This window comes from Ochotona princeps, chromosome 3 (assembly GCF_030435755.1).
Source record: "Ochotona princeps isolate mOchPri1 chromosome 3, mOchPri1.hap1, whole genome shotgun sequence".
In the NCBI taxonomy this organism is placed as follows: domain Eukaryota; kingdom Metazoa; phylum Chordata; class Mammalia; order Lagomorpha; family Ochotonidae; genus Ochotona; species Ochotona princeps.
In genome coordinates, this window is record NC_080834.1 from 84,863,676 (window position 1) to 84,881,745 (window position 18,070).

At 46.9% G+C, this 18,070-nt stretch overlaps 1 protein-coding gene across 2 annotated transcripts in view; it reads right to left on the bottom strand.

Annotated features, from left to right (window-relative positions):
• Positions 1 to 16,768, bottom strand: part of CD80 (CD80 molecule) — a 29,911-nt gene extending 13,143 nt beyond the window's left edge. Inside the window, exons 1-3 of one of the 2 annotated variants that reach the window (XM_058661945.1) lie at positions 16,545 to 16,768; positions 15,154 to 15,496; positions 3,235 to 3,552 (exon numbers count right to left, since the gene is read on the bottom strand). In XM_058661945.1, coding sequence (XP_058517928.1) covers positions 3,235 to 3,552; positions 15,154 to 15,253 — 418 coding nt within the window. In that variant the 5' untranslated portion in view covers positions 15,254 to 15,496; positions 16,545 to 16,768. Of the gene's footprint in view, positions 1 to 3,234; positions 3,553 to 15,153; positions 15,497 to 16,540 lie in introns of both variants that reach the window. The other variant, XM_058661944.1, reaches the window with a different exon arrangement.
• Positions 16,769 to 18,070: the final 1,302 nt, after the last annotated feature.

An 18,070-nucleotide genomic window follows, 5' to 3' on the forward strand; every position in this document is an offset into this window, starting at 1 on the left:
TACTGAAGTTTAACCCTGCTTTACAGTGTGTAGAGATGGAAAATTTAGGGGTAAAGGGCTCCACCTCATTAATGAATTAAGCCTTGTTAAAGAGAGGAACTTGAGAAAGTGACATCAAGTTCTTACGCCATTTGCCCACACCCTCTCACCCCTGAGCTCCCATATTTGCTGTGCCTCTGTGGTAACCAGTGTCAGGGTAAGTGACAGGTCCACCTGCCTGGCTAGCTGCCCACAAGTCTGTTATTTGATGGTTTGGTTCGGCACTAGTATTGACTAGTATTGTATGTAAGCTCATAGAAGCAATGCAGGGCATGGTTAGATATGGCTGCTTGTGAATATGATGTGTATACAAGCCTGTGTGTGTGTGTGTCCAACTGCCACTATGGACATAAAGGTAGATATTTCCTGTGGCTTCACCACCATTGGGGCAAGTGACTGTTCCTGGTACATTGCTCACTGCTAGAGTGAGTAAAGGAGATAGAAACCCACAAACAGCTCCACACTGTCCTCTGACCTGCCAAAATCCGCATCTGCTTATGCTGGGCCCCAAACCCTGAATAAATATCCACTCATGCAACTCATGGGTCAATGAGTTCTCTCAAGAGGAGATTGGCCATAGAAGTCAGTATGGCTCAGTTGCCCTCTTGCCATGTGATGCCTTGTGCCACCCTGGGCTCTGCCAATAAGAAGGCCATTACCAGATGTGGACCCTTGAGTATGGGCTAGAACCGTGAGTCAAAATAAATCTGTTTTCCTTGTAACTTAGCCAGTCTGTGATGTCATGTTACTAGCAATGAAAAATGGACTAAGACAGTCATTCTGACCAATTCTACCTTGACTCCTGGCTTCTCAAACTGTGGGCCTGGGAGTTGTTAGCAGCTCAGAGTCTCAGACCCAACTCCACACCTATTGCAGCTGAACCGGCCGAACCCAGGGGAACCCTAGCACCTTATTGTGGGAGATGGGGTTTAACTGACTTAACTGGAAAATTCAGCCCGAATCTGGGTAAAATTAAGCAGACGAGTTCTCCCTTTTAATCTCTGATTCCCTTTCTTCCCCCTGCGGACCCTGCACAGCTTCTGTGTTCCCTTAGCTGTCTTTGATCTCCTGTGTGTTCTACCACTAAGGTCACCTTGAAATGTTCCATCTTCTCTGTTTTGAGTTTTCTTCTCTTTGTATGAAGACTTACCTCTTCTCTTCCACTTCTCTGTCTAGGTCTTGTGTTTGGGGACTGTGCACTTTCTGTAAGTACTTAATATGGGCTAACATATGCTGCAGTGCTGTCCCCTCCTTCATTTTTAAAAAGCCTCTTATACAGGAAGATGCTGACGCTAACAGGAATGGCCATAAGAAGGATTTCAGAATTCAGTATAGGTAAACATTTTACGAGGGGTGGGCCTCCTAGTACCTCTCAAATCACAGCCGTACAATCATCAGCCCTAGCCTTGAGTTGGGAATATAGAGTGAGATTTTCAGGAAGTTTCTCGCAACTTTAGCCTATCTCCATAAGCTGTGAGCCGCAGGTTCCAGGGAAAGATTCATAGCTAAGGCTCAAGGAACAGTGAGGGCTTCCCCAAGGGTCTGCTGAAGTTATTATCTATTACCAAGGCTGACCATGACATTTGATTAAGTAGGAGGTTTGTTTTTCACTGAAGTCTCAATGCTCAGGAAGAAGAAGAAATGTTTGCATTTCAAGTTCTAGGGACTGGCCCAGAGCTGTGCTTTCTCAGCCAAGGTTCAGGCTCTGTCGGTGGGTGTCCCACAGCCCCGTGTGACTCAGGAGAGGCTCCTCCCTGCCCAGAGTGAGTGCTTGCCCTCACAGCAGATGTATAAACAGGGCTTTGACTTAGCACCTTGTTTTCTTCCCAATGGTAGTCATAAATTATGCATCCAATTTTCTGAAACCTAACTTTGCAGGAGTGACTTTTAGAGGAAAGTTGCAAGTATGCAAAAAGGAAATGATATTTTGAAAAAGAATAGTGAAATGACCATAATAATAGACATTTAAATACTACTGAAAAATATTTACGCCCGCATTACTCTTTTACCATTGCAACATACGTTCATGGGCACATATGCATATTGTGAAGCGCAGTTCATAGTTCAGACACATGAAACAAAAAGTCCTCTTGTGAATCAGAAGACACTTGGGGATCTTGCAGTGTCCCAGGAGGATTCAAAGCACTTGAATAAGCATATCTAGGACACCTTCAGAAATCACAGTATTTTGTAAAATTAGAGAATTGATCCTAAGAAATGAAACGACATACATCCCACTTTGGTAATATTTCCACCTAAATCAATACACATTTGTCAGTCTTGGAAAATCTGAAACGAGTAATAGATGCTGGCAAGGATATGGAAAGGGGAGCGCTTATACACTGTTGCTAGGAATGTAAATTAGGGCACCAATGTATAGAAAACTAGAAGTAGCATTTCCCTAGGAGCCAGCAATCGCACTACTGGGTAGACACATAGAAGACATGAGCATGTTGTATCCAAAAGATGCCTATGCCACGTTGTTTACTGCAGCACTGTTCATGATCACCACGATTTGGAATCAACCAGAGTGTCCACCATCAGATGAATGGATACAGGAAATGTAGCTTATGTACATAATGAAATACTGTTCAGCTATAAAAAAAAATGAAAACCTACCATCTACAGCAAAATGGATGCAATTGGAGGACATCATGTTGAATGAAACAAGCTGGAAGCAGAAAGGCAATTGCTATATATTCTTCATATGGGGGAGTTAACATTTAAAAAAGAAAAGAAAGAAATGCCTGTGTGTATCATTATTGCTACAAATAAAGTTGTGTGAAACTTTGTTTTATACCTTTGTTAAGCCAGTGGTTAAGAACGGACTGTGATTGCTTTAACATTGACTGTGGATGACATGGTTATTTCCTCATTCAGTTGTTGTCTATAGCCATGGTCTCTATTCCCTCTAAACTAGGATTATTTTACTTTTTGCTTGTTAAACTTCTTATTTGGTGAAGTTTTAAGCCTTTCTACTATAATGTAAATTTAAAATGTTATCTCAAAAACTAAACAAGAAAGAAAGGGTGAAGGAAGGAGGGTGGGAGGGAATATCATCATAGTCTTAGAATTATATCTATGAATTATATTAAATCAGTTAAAAGCTAAAAATTAACATGAAAAAATTTTGTTTTCTATCCAAGCCTGAAAAAAAATATGTGTCAGTCTAGGTTAAATCAGATTGTCACCTACCTCTGATCAGTAACGTCACTGAAGTCAGGTGAACCACTTCAAAAACCCCATTCTCACTCTTCTGAACAACACAGGTGTAGGTGCCCTTGTCTGACAGGCGTAGTGCCAGGATCACGAGGGACAGGTTGTTGATGATGTCGGGGAAGGTCCGGTTCTTGTACTCAGGCCACACTTCCACTTGCTCAGAGATGATGCTCAGTACCATCTGTTGGTCCTTTTGCCAGTAAATCCTCATATTCACCAGTTCACTAACAGAAATGTTATAATCACAGGACAGTGCTGCCATCTCGTTCACTGACTTGGTCACCTGGTTAATACCTAGGAAGAAGGAAACAGAACTGGATTGTTTATTTATTAAATATAAAATCCTTCACAAGTAGGAATCCAGTGTTGGCACTAACATAATTTTGAGTGCTTGGTTTTTGTTTGTTTGTTTGTTTGTAAGATTTCCTTTATATTTATTTGCAAAGCAGAGTTAGAGAGGGATAGAGAAAAAGAGAGAGAGAAAAAGAGAGAGAGAAAGAGAGTTCCATTTGCTGGTTCACTCCCTGAATGGCCGCAATGGCTGGGGTAGTACAGTCTGAAGCCAGGAACTTCTTCCGGGTGGCCCATTTTTATAGCAGGGACCCAAGCATTTGGACCACCTTTCACTACTTTTCCAATCTATTTGCATAGAGCTGGATTGGAAGTGGAGCAGTCAGTTCTCAAGGCATTATAGGCAGCAGCTTTACTCACACAATGGAACTTCATTTGTGAGTTTGCGTTTGAGAACTGTCCTGCTCTCTGCACTTGACAAGTAACTTCAATATCAATACCAGTGGCACTCTTGTAGAGTGCCAAGAACTTGAATCACGTGACACACTCAGTCCCAGCAAGGAAGACCGGACTCAGCCTTTTGTGTTTGGTTCTTACTGTCAGCAATGTCCTTCTCCCCTTCCTCCTACCCCCACCCCCCATCTTCGCAGATGCAGTGTCATAGATTGCACATTTCTGGACTTCTGTAGTTGCTTCTGGTGTGTGTAATGGACTGGCACAAGATGCTGCAGCGCCCTCTAGCTTCCCTAAGTCCCAGTAGGCTGTGCTACACCTGGTGGAGGAATTGGCAGGCTGGGTCAGCCTCCAGGTAGGCTGGAGTTCCGGTGCTGTAGAGAGCAGGTTCACTGGTCCTGAAGCAATCAACTGTACTGAGCCGTGGGACTGCCAACCGAAACACATGGGAAACCAAGTCACACACTCACCAGCTCTTTAGAGTTTGTAATGAGAAGCTCATGGGGACATGGGGTGGCAGAGGAGAGCAGGGGTGTGTCTCTCTCCCAGGGAAAAAAAGGTGCAGGATTCACTAATTCTGTGACCATGGCAACCTTTCAGGGCAGAACTACCTCAAATCACCAATCCAACGGACTTGTACTTATTTAAAAAATACTCTTTTTGGTCAAAGGAGCATGCCTTTTGGGGATAAGTAGCACCCTGTTTATTTTATTTACTTGAAAGGCAGAGAGAGAGAAAGCTTGCATCCACTGCTTCAGTCCCCCAAATCGCCACGACTGTCGAGATTGGGCCAGGCTGAAGTCAGGAGTCTAGAGTGCTGTTCGGATCTCCCATATGGATGCAGGGACCAAAGCACAGGGGTATCTGCTGCTGCTTGCCCAGGTGCATTAGCAGGGACCTGGGCTGCAAGTGCAACAGCTCATTGAGGATAGCAGTGTCACAGGCAGCAGCTTCCTGTCAGTGTGCCTCTTTGGAGGCAGCCAGTAATGGCTCAATAGCAGGGTCCTTGTCACCTAAGAGCTAGCCAAGACCGAGGCTCTTGGTTTCAGTCTGGCCCAGCCCCAGCAACTACAGGAAGGAGCCACCAGTTGAGAGTTTGTTCACACTCTCTAAAGTTAAGCAGATTTTTAAAAATAAACCAAACACAATACTGCTTTTAACCATGGGAGAGTCAAAGGAGAGATTTTGTACAGATTAAATGAACTAAACACATTGCCCCACATGACTCTACTAACCCAGGTGCAGGAATAAAATCTTCCTCTTTTATCTGATTCCTCCTCTTTTTGCTTGACTTACTTAGAATTTGAACTTCTCAAGACTGGGAAAGAGCTCAAGGGCAACCACAAGGGCCCTCAGCCAATAGCCCTGCCCACTGGGCCCGGGACATGTTGATGTGGAAAAAACATGGGTTTTGTGGTGTTCAGTAACCTCACCCCCCAGTTGCTGTGTGACCCTAGGCAGTTTGTTTAGTTTCTGTTAACCCCACTCATCTGATCCGTTATTATGAGAAGTAAAGGATGTGAGTTATGGCAACCATATAATTCATTGCCAAAGCCCTCATCAAATATAAATTCTCTTTTTATCTCTGAGGGAGGGGAAATTTACTAACTTCTTAGGCTGTTTATTTCGTCTGTGGTCGGCTTGCCTTAGGAAACTTTGCTTTGAGTTGAAGTCTGTTTCCGTCTAGCTATTCTCAGCCCTGTAAAACACTTCTTGTTCTTATTGCACAACAAGACCAGTGGCAATCTGGGGATAGTGTGTCCTCTCTCCCATAACCCTCCTGTGGCTTCTTCCACCTGTCCCCCTGGTCCCTATATGCGTACAGCCTGCACACCACACTGCGGCTTGCATACATTCCTGCAAGAGAACCAAAGCCACCGGCTATAACACCACAGACCTCTACTGGGTGCTGGGCTTGGAGGAGACACTGGCCTAAGTCTTGTGCACACACAGGTTAAAGTGCAAGGCAAAGCTTTAGCAGTCGCCCTCCACCAATTAACTACAAGAATGACAAATAAATTATCTTTTTTTCCCCCTTCCCAGACATACCACTTAGTCCAACCCAACATCTCGCCAAATGGTGAAGCCCTTCCAGGGATGTTGTGTACGAAGAATTTTCTGGAATCTTCACTCTCCCTACATCTCCATAGGATGGTCACCTTTGGCATTCAGAAAAATGGAGAAGCATTTGCTTGTGTCACTGTTGTAGATAGTCAAATACCAAGGGCCAATGGTGGGATACCGCAGTGAGGGCAGAGCCCATGGATCCCCTGAGAAGGCCAACTTTAACAGATGTAGATATAAGTGCCAACGTGAGTAACCCAGGGCAACCAGCCCAGGATATGTGGAGGTCACAGATAGGGAAATGGAAGCCTTGAAGGGGCTACTCTAGTCATTTGATTCGTGGGTCTGTTACAGAGATGTGAAGCTAAGCCAAGGAAGGAAACTACTCAACTTGTGCGAGGGTGCTGGGTTTTGTTTGTTTGTTTGTTTGTTTGTTTTGGGGGGCAGGATTTTAGGACTCGTTCCTTGTTGACTGGTTTCCCAGTTCCAGGGTAACTAAGCAGACACTGCCCCTCTAGCCAGTGCCACCGGGAACTTTGGCTTGGGCAGACAGGGATCTCCTGGCTTCAGGGTACAATAATTCCCTACATCTCTATCCGTCCAGCCACGGTCACACCATTGGACAATTCTATGCTCCTGAGCTAGTCTAAATGATTCCTGTGTTCTGTCTCTAAATCTCTTTGCTACCTGCAGACCGCACATAACAGTTATCCTGCAGCCTGCATTTGTTCAGAGAGATCAGTTCCACCCAGCCTTCATCAGTGCATCCTAGAAGTACCAACACTTGTACAGCAAAAACCCCAGCACCTCATTAGCCTCTGACGCTCACACATCAATAGCTTCTGAACTCCTTAGCACACTCTACTTTCTACATTTGGCTTCTTAAGGCATGCTCCCTCTTCATGTTTGTGCAAGGCCTAAAAGCCGCATTCCTTGGAGGCACCCTACCTTCTCCAACCTGCACTGTCAGGGTCTGTCCTCCTTGCCTCCTATTCCAGAGCCACAGCAGGCCTCCTGGGAAAGCACATGCTTGTGGGGGTGGAGTCCCTATTTCCAGGTCCTCTGGGATCTTAGGAAGCAAGCTTTCGGTGGCTGTCACCCTCTGCATCACACCAGCCATCCTCAGGCCTTGGTTACCCTGGAGGCAGCTCTGCCACAGCCTATGGAAGTTGGTTTGGGGGTGGTGAGTATTTCCACAGCAACATGACATCACTCAGAATGACCCCAGGTGTCCCTTTGGGGGACTGCACACACAAACATTGTCAGTCCCTGCTACAGTGTGTCGGGATGTATAGCTGAAAAGGGGGAAGGACTGAAAGGGCAGGTGAAACTAGACAGCTTGCAAATCAAGCTGCAATCTGAGTATTCTTGAGGAAACAGAGAAAGCAAAATGATGTGAGGAAGATAGGCAAACAGTGCGTTCGCTTTGACTTGGATTCCAGTTCCTGCTCTGCCACTTGCTGATTACCTTATTTCCCCATCTGTGAAGTGGGTATGATACCCCCTTAGGGCCATTGTAACATCCCATTCAAATTCAAATGATATTAAGAAAAAAGTCCAGGTTTGCTCTTAATAAAAATAATTAAAAAAAAAAACAGACAAGAGTGACTTTCATATTTTGGCTGGCAGCCTTGGCTGGCAGCCTTTGGCAGGCAGGGGGGATGGGTGTGGTGAGACAGTCAGAGGCTGTCAGGGCTCTTGATGCCTGAGACCCTGAAGTCACACAGTGGCTAGGATTCCAGGCAGCTCCTCGCTCTCAGGCCCGGAAGCCTCAACTCTCCAGGGCTCAGGACTTGTTTTTTCTTACCTTCCAGCATCAGTCAAACTCAGCAACATTCTATGAAAGTTGATCTTCCTGGGCCGAGCGCGGTTGCCTAGCGGCTAAAGTCCTTGCCTTGCATGCTTCAGGATCCCATATGGGTGCAAGTTCTAATCCTGGTGGTCCCGCTTCCCATCTAGCTCCCTGCTTGTGGCCTGGGAAAACAGTCTATGACGTCTGAAAGCCTTGGGACCCTGCACCCGTTTGGGAGCTAGAAGAGGCTCTGGGCTCTTTCCTGGTTTTCTATTGGCGCAGCTCCAGCCATTGTGAATCAACAGATGGAAGATCTTCCTCTCTGTCTCTCTGTCTCTCCTGCTCTCTATATACCTGACTTTCTAATAAAAATAAATAAAGTAAAATCTTAAAAAAGAGAGAGAGAGAGAAGTGTGAAGAGTTTCCTTTTCTCGCTGCCTCTGTATTTCCCCAACTCTTACCTTCTGGCTTCTCTGTCTCACTGAGGGGTCGTGTCAGATGTACGGGACTCTGGTGTTGCTGGCCCAGATAGATGCCAAGGCAGAGAGAAGATCACTCTTACTGAGCCCCCCAAGGAAGTGGGTCTTTCCCTGCAAACTGTTCCCACCCAAAAAAGAATCTAATATTTCGAACTGGCTCTGACATGTCGTGAATGAGCACAAAAGAAAGCACAACTGAAAATGGAGCGATACCACTACAGTGATGGTTCCTAAGGACTTTCTGGTCAGCTGTCTGGGGAGCAGCGTGGGTGGTCCGCTAAAGGTCATGGTGCACGCTCCACGAGCGGCTTGCTCGTCCCATCTGAGGTCCCCATACAAGACACGGGTGCTGAGGAAGAACCAGACTTGAAAGAGGAACCAAAAATCTTCCGGACAGTTTGGAAATTCCCACAGGGACCTGCTTCCATGCTCAGGGACTGCACCATGTGTAGACAGTGATAAGAATGTGGTGGAGATGCCCCTGGAGGGGTTTGCTTCCTGAAATATCAGCGTTGTCCTCTGCAACCTTGGTGAACTTCTGAGTTTGCTTTCAGATTTTACCAATAGGCATTACAAACTCTGTTTAAGGATTTAAATGAAAAACTACACACACAAAAAAACTTCTGCACAGGACCAGGAATTCGAGGAGCTCATGCCCTTGCCAGACACCTTCACGGCCCAGAGACCACTGCACTCAGGTCTGCTCCTGCATCCCGTTGTCAGAGACATTCTCTGACTTTGCAACAGATCAGCCTTGCCGCCCCCTTCTATCCTGCCATATCTTACGTCTCTTGCTTTGAAGTATTTCTCTCTAGGCTTACGTACAGCTGGTGCATGCTTCCAGCCACATGTCACTCAGTATCAAGGAAAATGCTGTAATGATTGCATGATTGGCAATCTTGTTATCATGTGCCCTCCTGGGGTGTTCGGTGTTTACAACAAGTCACCCACTGCAGCCTATGCACACCTAGGTTATAAGCTGTAGCCTGCTGGTCTTGGGATGCAGACCTGGACATCACATCACTGTACTAAATACAGCAGGTGACTGTAACTCAGTAAGATTTAAACATAGAAAAGGTACAGACAGAGTCCAGTGTTGTGGTGTAGCAAGTAAATCTACTGCCTGTGACACTTGCATCCCTTACAGATGCCAATTTGAGTCCAGGTTGCTCCACTTCCCACTCATGTGCCTGGAAAAGCAGTGGCGTATGGCCAAGAGGAGGATGGTTTGGGCCTCTACACCCATATGGAAATCCCTGATGGATCTCCTAGCTCCTGCCTTCTGTCTGATCCATCTCTGGCTGAGGTAGCCACTTGGGGAGTGAACTAGCAGGTAGTATGCCTGGGTGGCAGAGGTCTCAAAGCTCAGGATGTCTGCTGCTTTTCCTGGACCATTATCAGGGAGCTAGACTGGAAGCAGAGCTGTTGGGACTCAGATCAGTGCCCATGTAGGATGCAGGTGGTGGCTTAACCCCACCTTGGCAAAATGCTGGCCTCTGATTTTAAAAATATGCAAATACACCCATTACTAAGATCAGGGTCATTGCCTCCCACCTTCACCTGTTGATCCCTTACAAAGCCTTCAGGGATAATAATAGAAAGAGCTGCCACCGGTGATGACAACAGCTTCCTCTGATGCCTCCTGAGAGACCTGCTGGGGCTCGCCTGGAGACAATGTCCCAGTTTACAGAAATACAATTCCAGTCTAGTGGGACCACCATTATATGTGTTCAAGTCATTGACTGACATGGCTCTGTGTGCCTCATGACTGTATCTACATACATGAGTATGTACAAGGACAGATGGAATGAAAAGATGACATGCAGGAGCCAGCAGTGTGGTGTGGACGTCAATGAGATGCCAGTATCCCAAATGAGTGCTGGTTTGAGTACTGGGTTTTCCACTTCTGATCCAACTCCTTGCAGATGTGCCTGGGAAAGAAGATGATGGCTCAAGTCTGAGGTCCTGGTTTCTGCTTGGCTCAGTCCTGGCTATTGCAGGTATTGGGGAAGGACCCAGAGGATGAAAGATCTCTTTGTGTGTATGTCTTTCCCTCTCTCTGCGTAACTCTAGTTATCAAATAAATACAGAGTAAAAAAAAAAAGGCATGCATTTCCATGAACTTTTAGAAGACGTCTTGTATATGATATGCTCATATAATTACGAGTGGGGACATGAGGGTGGGGGTGTGTCTACTTTGTCCTCTACCAAATCTGCAGTGTCAACAGAGTGGTCTCAGTAAATACTTCCTGAGTGAATGACCAGCTATGAGACAGTGAAATTTGACTCCATCTGCTGAGGGTTAGAATCGTTCACAACCTTGAACAAGTCCGCTAACCTTTACCTCATGAACCACTTCTGCAAAACGAGTATACGATTATCTACCCCCTTTCACACAATTCACACCGCGATCATGTAACAACAGACACAAAGGGTTGCACTAACCGCAAAAGGTGCACAGAGTTTTAATGGTCCCTTTCTGCATGCAGCAGCCAGCTTTGTTAAACTACACCCAGGATGGAGCCAGTGTCATCATGGTGATTGGCTGCCCTATGGTGTCATGGGCCCAGAGGTAGTCATACAGGGGCAGAAGTTGTGAGAAGAGAGGGGAGAGATGGCAGAAAGGGAAGGCAATTCTGCTCACCTCTGGGGGAATATGTGACAACTGCCCACCTCGGAGGGACCCAGGGGCCACTTAGCAGCGTTAGTCTCCTACCCCGTCTTTCCACCTTTTTCCTCTGAACACTGTGCATTCTTACCACTAGCACATAGAGGAAAGGAAGCTATTTTGCAACCTTTGTAGCCACAATTCATTTTGGACATCTCAAGAACCTACCACGGAATATGACTCAGCTATAAGAATAAATGAAGCTTGTGCTAAGTCAAAGAAACCTGCAATGCCAGCATCCCATGTGGGTGCCGGTTCCAGTCCCAGCTGCTCTGTTTCTGATTCAGCTTCCCTCTAATGCACCTGGGAAAGCAGCAGAAGATGGCTTAAGACTTTAGGCCCTGAACCCATGTGGGAGACCTGGAGGAGGCCCCTGGGCTCCTAGAGGACCCCTGGACAAGCCCTGATTGCTGTAGCCATTTGCAGACTGAACCAGTGGACAGAAGTTCAAGTGATACACCATGTCTGTTCTCACTGAGGATTTAATGTGCTTATGAGACACAGGTTTATTCTGACTGTAGAAGAAATACACGGTCCATTTAGAAAGAACAGCAAAGACAAGTGGCATAAAGGTCATTTGTGGCTCCCCTACCTGGAGACCTTATGGTAGTTGGGTTGTGCACAGTCTTAGATGTAAGTGACCCTCTCAGACAATCCTAAGCTTCTAAATGAAGCGGCAACCACAGGGCCAGAGGCACTGCGGGCCGGGGCTAGCCACACAGGGCAAGCAGGTGCATGTGATGTCTGGCAGCTGGCAGTGGTTTTGCATCACTTGCACTTCCCTCCTCTGTTGTCCCAGCTCATTCACATGTATTCTGTGTATATGACTTCCCTCTTCCTTTCTCTAACCCCTATTTACATCCACACAATGCTCAGGGACTCAAACAGCCATTCCCAGGGTAACAATGGCAAAATCTCTCCCTCAGGGGTCCCCTTGGCCTGCAGTGTTCTGATGGCAACACAGGACTATGTTGTGCAGGCAGGGCAGTTCTGTCCACAGGGGTGTGCTCTGGGTGCTCTGGTCTTGCAAGCTCTAGGCCAATGACTTTCCTGCACCCTTGGCCTACTTTTCCTGTAGGAGGCCATTCCTCTTGCTTCAGAGCTGAGGTGCCTTAAAGGAGAAGCTGCACATGCTGGGCCCTCTGTCTTGTAGCCACTGGTCTCTGGAGTACAGAAATCAGGTGTTGTTGCCACCACCAGCAGTGCTCGCTCAGCTGCTAGTGGGGAACAGCTGGCGGGGCTCACCTCATGCAGCAGAGGGGCGGGTTACTTGCTTTGGGAATGAATAGCTGAGTAAGGGCTATTGTGTGGCTTTCTGACACAGAGTGGAACACGGGAGCCCAGTGGGATAGACACCGTGCGTTGAAGTAATGCCCTCCATGACCTCACTTTCTGCACTCCAATCACTCGATCTTTCTCCTCCAGAGCATGCACAATTGAAATCTTTGCTCTTCTCTGCCCTAGCCTTCTGAAGGTGACGTCAAAGGAACTTTCCAATCTATCCACTTCATTCTGACTCTGTGTTCTGAAAGCTACTAACACAGCAATCCCTGGGGATGCCTTACCAACCACTCTTTACACCTGGACAACACCCTTTCTTTAAAAATGTCGCTAGAGCTTCCCTCCCTACACTTCAGAAGAACAGTCTGGCAGCAATGGCATCACCTGAATGCTTCTTAGAAGCGCAGACTTGTAAGCCTCTTCCCAGGCTGACAGAAGCAAAAACAGCAGTTTCAAAAAAGTAGATGAACTTTCTATTTTAGGATGGTTTCAGGTTCACAGCAAAATGGAGTGGAAAGTCACCGAGGGGTCCCATACAACCCCTCCCCATACTCACAGCCTCCCCCACCATCAACATCACACACAGCAGGGTACATGGATGCCAACCCCGAGCCTATGCTGATGCAACATCATCATCACCTATAGTCCATGGTTTATGTTACAGTTCACTTCTGTTCTTGCACATGCTACAAGTTCTGACAAATCTATAATGATTTATACTCCCTCGTAGTATAATGCAAAGTAGTTTCACTTCTCTTAAAAAAACCCCTGTGCCAGAAATTGCATTTTAGCTCACACACAATGCGAGTGTGAACAGCATGGCGGGGGGGGCTACTCCTTTGCCTAAAACAGCCTGCTGACTGCCCCACCAGGTCCTCCTAGCCCACCACAGTCTTCCCTGGGTCTTTGCTTGCTCTTAGGTTTCTGTACTTCCTGCAGGTGACTAAGCTCACCCTGGCAGGGGAGGCAGAGCCACTTCTGACATCACTGATACCTTGCTTTCTAAGCTTAGGTTCCTGTTCTTCACACACTCTTTGAGTCATTCTTGGGTTACTTTCTCCATCTTCCGAAGACCTTCAGTTCCATTAAGAGCAAGAGCCTTGTCCAATTAGCTCAAAATTTGTTCCCAATTCCAAGAAAAGTGCCCTGTACATGGTAGAGCCTCGACGTTTGTTAAATCAGTAAAGGATTTAGCAAGGAATGAGCTCTTGGGTGGCATGCAGCCTTGGCCCTGTGCCTTTGTCCAGGCTGCTCCCCTGCCCAGTCTCCCTGCCACCTACATGCTTCCACCAAGTCTTCCCCAGCTGCCCCGGCTCACCTTTGTGCCTCCTTTGCAAGAGTTGGGGATTTTACAGCCAGGACCCAGCACTGCATAGCTCTTAGTGTTATGAGAGGTGGAGGAGTCTTCCAAAAATTTATGAAAAGTGAATACCATGAAAACCTGTGCATGGATTCCAAAATAGCTTTGCACCAAAAAAATTATTTTAAAATATGTAATCTATAGCATCTCTGCAGTACACTTGTATGTGGGCTGGGATTGCTTTTCCTAGCTAATCCAAGCAAGCATCTCTGGAGGTAAGAAGGCTGAGCAGCTCAGGTGCACCTGGAGCATGCATACTGTGTGTTAAGATATAAGAAGCCCATGAGCGGGTTTGTTGGCTGAGTAGCAGCAGTCATGAAATCTGGATGAAACTGTTCAACAAGGGGTTTTCCCAAACTGCTTTCTTCATCTTCTTCCATTTGCCTTCTATTATAATTAACCTAAGGCAATTGCTAAAGTTTTCCTTTCAGTTTTCCTTGTATATTTTCCTACTGTTCTCTTGGTCTCTCTGTTCATTACTCTTTCATCCCCTCCACTCCCTACATACCTTTGTCTCTGGGAAGCCAGTATAAATACCCTTCTATATAGTTTAAACTCCCCAGAAGGGTCTCTTCTGGGAGTGATTCCCTAAACTTCTTAGAAAAAAACTATAACTCATGGAAATACAATCTTACCATCAAATATGTACAAAATCTGACATGAGAGTTCTGAAACCTCAGCCATGGTTCTCTTGGCTCTGCAACAGTATGAAACAGCAAATTTGAAAAACTCAGGACAGAACATTTGAAACTACCACCATTATGCTCAAGCAACTTCTGGCCTCCAGTTCCTCTTCCTGCAGTTCTCTCACCTGCTCCTGCAGCCCTACAAACACACCATAGATGCTCTAAGCAACACTTGAAGGAAACAGCTTCCAGGGCCCCTACAGCCACCTACACTGGGATTGAAAGCCCCTAGATTAAAAACATTGTTTGTGGGACCCTATAAAGTAAATGAAAGCCTAACACCATAAAATGTGGGTGCCAGACTTGACATCAGCCCCCAACGTGCAGGAACAGGGAGGAAGAGAAAGACCCACCTTCCAGAAGATGGTATTCTTCAACTACTCCCCTGGCCTTTGAGTTGGAAAGATTATGTTGCTCAACTTTTGAAGGCAGAGCACTTGAGCTGAATTTTAGCACAGACATGTGGTTTGGGAACCAAACTCCTCAAGGCTCAAATCCTTGGCACACTACAAAGTGAGAATGAGCACCTGGTATTCACGGAAGTGGTCGCAGCTCAAAAACAATCCTGAATTGGCTTTTGGATTTGTTTACTGAAGTCACAGAGCCCCACCTTTCCTTTAAGGTTTAGATTCTTGCCTTCACTTGCACGGCTAACTGCTCTCTGATCACAGGCAGGTCTCCTCCTCTTTGCACCACAGCTCGATCCCTGCCTTGTGCTAGAAACACCCAGAGGATCTCTTGCAGCTTATCAGATGGCAGAAGCGGGCAGCACAGAGACCCCGTAGCAGTGCCTCAGTTTGAAGTTCCTGAAAGCCACTTACCTAAAGACAAATGTGAAAGACCAGCCAGCACTGAGAGCAGAAAGAGCTTGATCTGTAGCCACCGGAGCAGTGGGGCTCCTGTCTTCCGCATGTGGCCCATTCCTCCAGGCGTGTGGGCCGAGGGATGAGAGCCGACAATTCAGTGAGACCTGGGAGCCTCCCAGGTCCCCAGATGGGGCTGAATGAGGCCTGAGGCCAGAAGGTACACCGCAGGCAGGGTGCAGGGACAGTTCCGTTTCCCCCCCTTGTAGAAGTCTCCAGGCAGTGATGTTTGCGAAACACACCAGTGAGAGATTGGATAGTGTTCTTGGGTCTCCAAAAGTTGTGGATTTATTTTCACAACCTGAAAAAGAAAACAGAGAGGAAATCAGTATCACCCATTAAGGAAGGAAGGAAGGTGTGCCTATTGAACTGTAAAACTCTCTGATTGTCTGTGCGTGGAGTCTACAAGGTTATAGAGAGAGCTCCACCTAGGCTGCTGCCCGGTGGGAAAAGCAAAAGTTGCAGCTCTCTCAGGTGACCTTACCCGCCTGTTCTAAGAACTAACCACAGCACTTCTGGGAGAGCGCTTGTTCTTAGTAGGTGTGTCTGGCTTTCTTAGACACACAGAGAATGGTACCTGCTGGCCAATTTAAAATTCTCTTCTGGACAACAGCAAATAAATGGAGCAACCAGCATGGCTATTTGTATCCAAGTCATGAAGCAACTTTCTTAACATTATCACAAAAGAGTCTCAATTCTTAAATGTGTCTACTGAAACACCATAAAATATCCTAAAGGGGCAATGGATCCCAAGAAGCAGAAAAGTCTACTAGTGAAAAAGGAGAAACAAGGACGACACCTAGCCAGTTACTGCTGATCTTAGGTGCCGCAATGTGAGGAAGATATCCCCCCACCCCGCCAAGTAAATGTGTCAGAACTGAGAAATGAACATGTTGGCCGGATCCACTGCCACTCTCAGGCCACCGCCACTACAGCCCAGTGTGCCGCCCACGGCTCGCAGGAGCTTCAGGGCCACCACTCCCCAAGCTGGAGTGCCAGCCACAGCAGATCCTTTTGCTGTCAGCCACCAGCTACTCAACCTGGGCTAGCCTGGAGAGACGTGGTCCCCAGATTTTGCTGGCTGGAAGAACTCGAACGCTGGTCTTTGTTACCACCTAAGAAATGTACAGAGTGGGCCACCCACCTTGTGATAATGCTTCTCCAAGTGTGCTGGGAATTGGGAGCTCCCATGGCAATAAGAGACCCTCCTTCCCTAGAGCCCTCTCCCCTCTAACCTTGAAGTCAACATAGAAGTAGGAGTGGTGGTATGTTTATTTAAAAGATCATGGGCTGCTGGTGATTAGTTCTACCAAGTTATTCCATAAGAAGAGAACAGTTAATGTACTCACTTACTGAAGAAAATTCCTTCTGCTCCTTCTGGGTTAAGAGCCAAAGGGCGAGGTTGTGTCTGAGATGCTCTTTTGTTGCCGTCCCCAGGGTTATGGTGAGCCTCTCTGTGTTTCTTAGAGTGATATATCAGAGAGATGGTATTTCCCCTCACAACTTCCTTTTACTGGGTAGAGATTCTGCCCTCAATGAGAAAGACTGAAGCTGGTGTTAAGGCAGGGCAGGGTGTCTGCTCCGGTCTGAAGTAGCTCCCTCTGCCGCGCTGCTCTCTAAGTCACCTCCTTAGAGGGTGTGGCCTGGGCAAAGCACCCAATAGCCCCTTCTGCTCCCCATCTACTAACCAACAAACAGGAAACATTGAGGACACTGGGCAGCTGGGGCTCAGCATAGAAACGAACATGCACCCAGGCATGCGCTCTGCCTGGGCAGCGCTTTCAGGACTGGTGGCGTCTGCGCTGCTCTGTGGTTTTGTTTGAGCAATCAGAGGCTCTCGTTTTTAGTTACTGTTAGGCCATTACAAGAGGCCATCCAGCTCACATGTATGGTACACTTTTTGAAGAGCACTCAGCTCACAAGATTACTGCTAGCTACACTCTCCACTCCTCAGGTCTGCTACCTGTGCCGGGTGGACAGGTGTATGGCTGCCATCGTAGCCATGTGGAGTGAAGCACAGGGGTACACGTTGATGGCACTAGGGAAATAGGGGGATAAAGAAGATCTGAGTCCCACCACCGCTTCTACTTCCCACCAGCTTTCCAGTGCCCATCTCTGTAGAATGTTGGAGCATCTGTGAGGGGAACAGCTGACCCACGCTGGAGTGCTGACCCTCAAGCGTGGCTAGAATCTGACAGCCCCTTGCCTGGCATTGTACTGTTCAAGGTCAGCTTTAGGCTCTGTCAGGGTCTTCTCTTTTGCCTTGGCAAGGGACACCTCTGGAAGTGCTTTACTGAGCTTTGTAGCAGTGGGGAGAAAGGGGAGGGTGGGAGCAGGGTTGTGGGTATGAATGCTCGCGGAGGCTCAGAGTTAGTGGGTGATTGGGACAGCCTTTGGTCTCTCAGGTGGAGCATTCTGGGAGATATGAGGCTTCCAGGAGGCCTTGGACAATGGAAAACCAATTGTTTTTTCAGGGTCATCTCAGGCAGGCTTGATGGTATGGCTTTCCTTGTGTCCCTGTTTCTTTCTCCCATCCCACATCCGTGAAAGCAAGTTTCCAAGGAAACTACTTCACTCTTTGTTGCCAGCTTTGCTTTCTGGAGAGTGCAGGCTAAGATAGCAGGGAAATTCAGTTTGACAAAGATGCAATTAATTTCCTCCTAAAGTATGTTTTAGAAGTAGAAAGGTGAGTCAATTTATGGTGAAAAATGATAAACAACACCATGTATAAATGTGGCAAACCCTCGGAATATGGCTTCAAAATTTCAGACATGTTAACTTAAATCTATTAGAAAATATAGAGCTAACGCTGTGATATAGGAGGCTAACCCTGCACCAGCGGTGCTGGCATCTATATGGACACCGATTCTAGTCC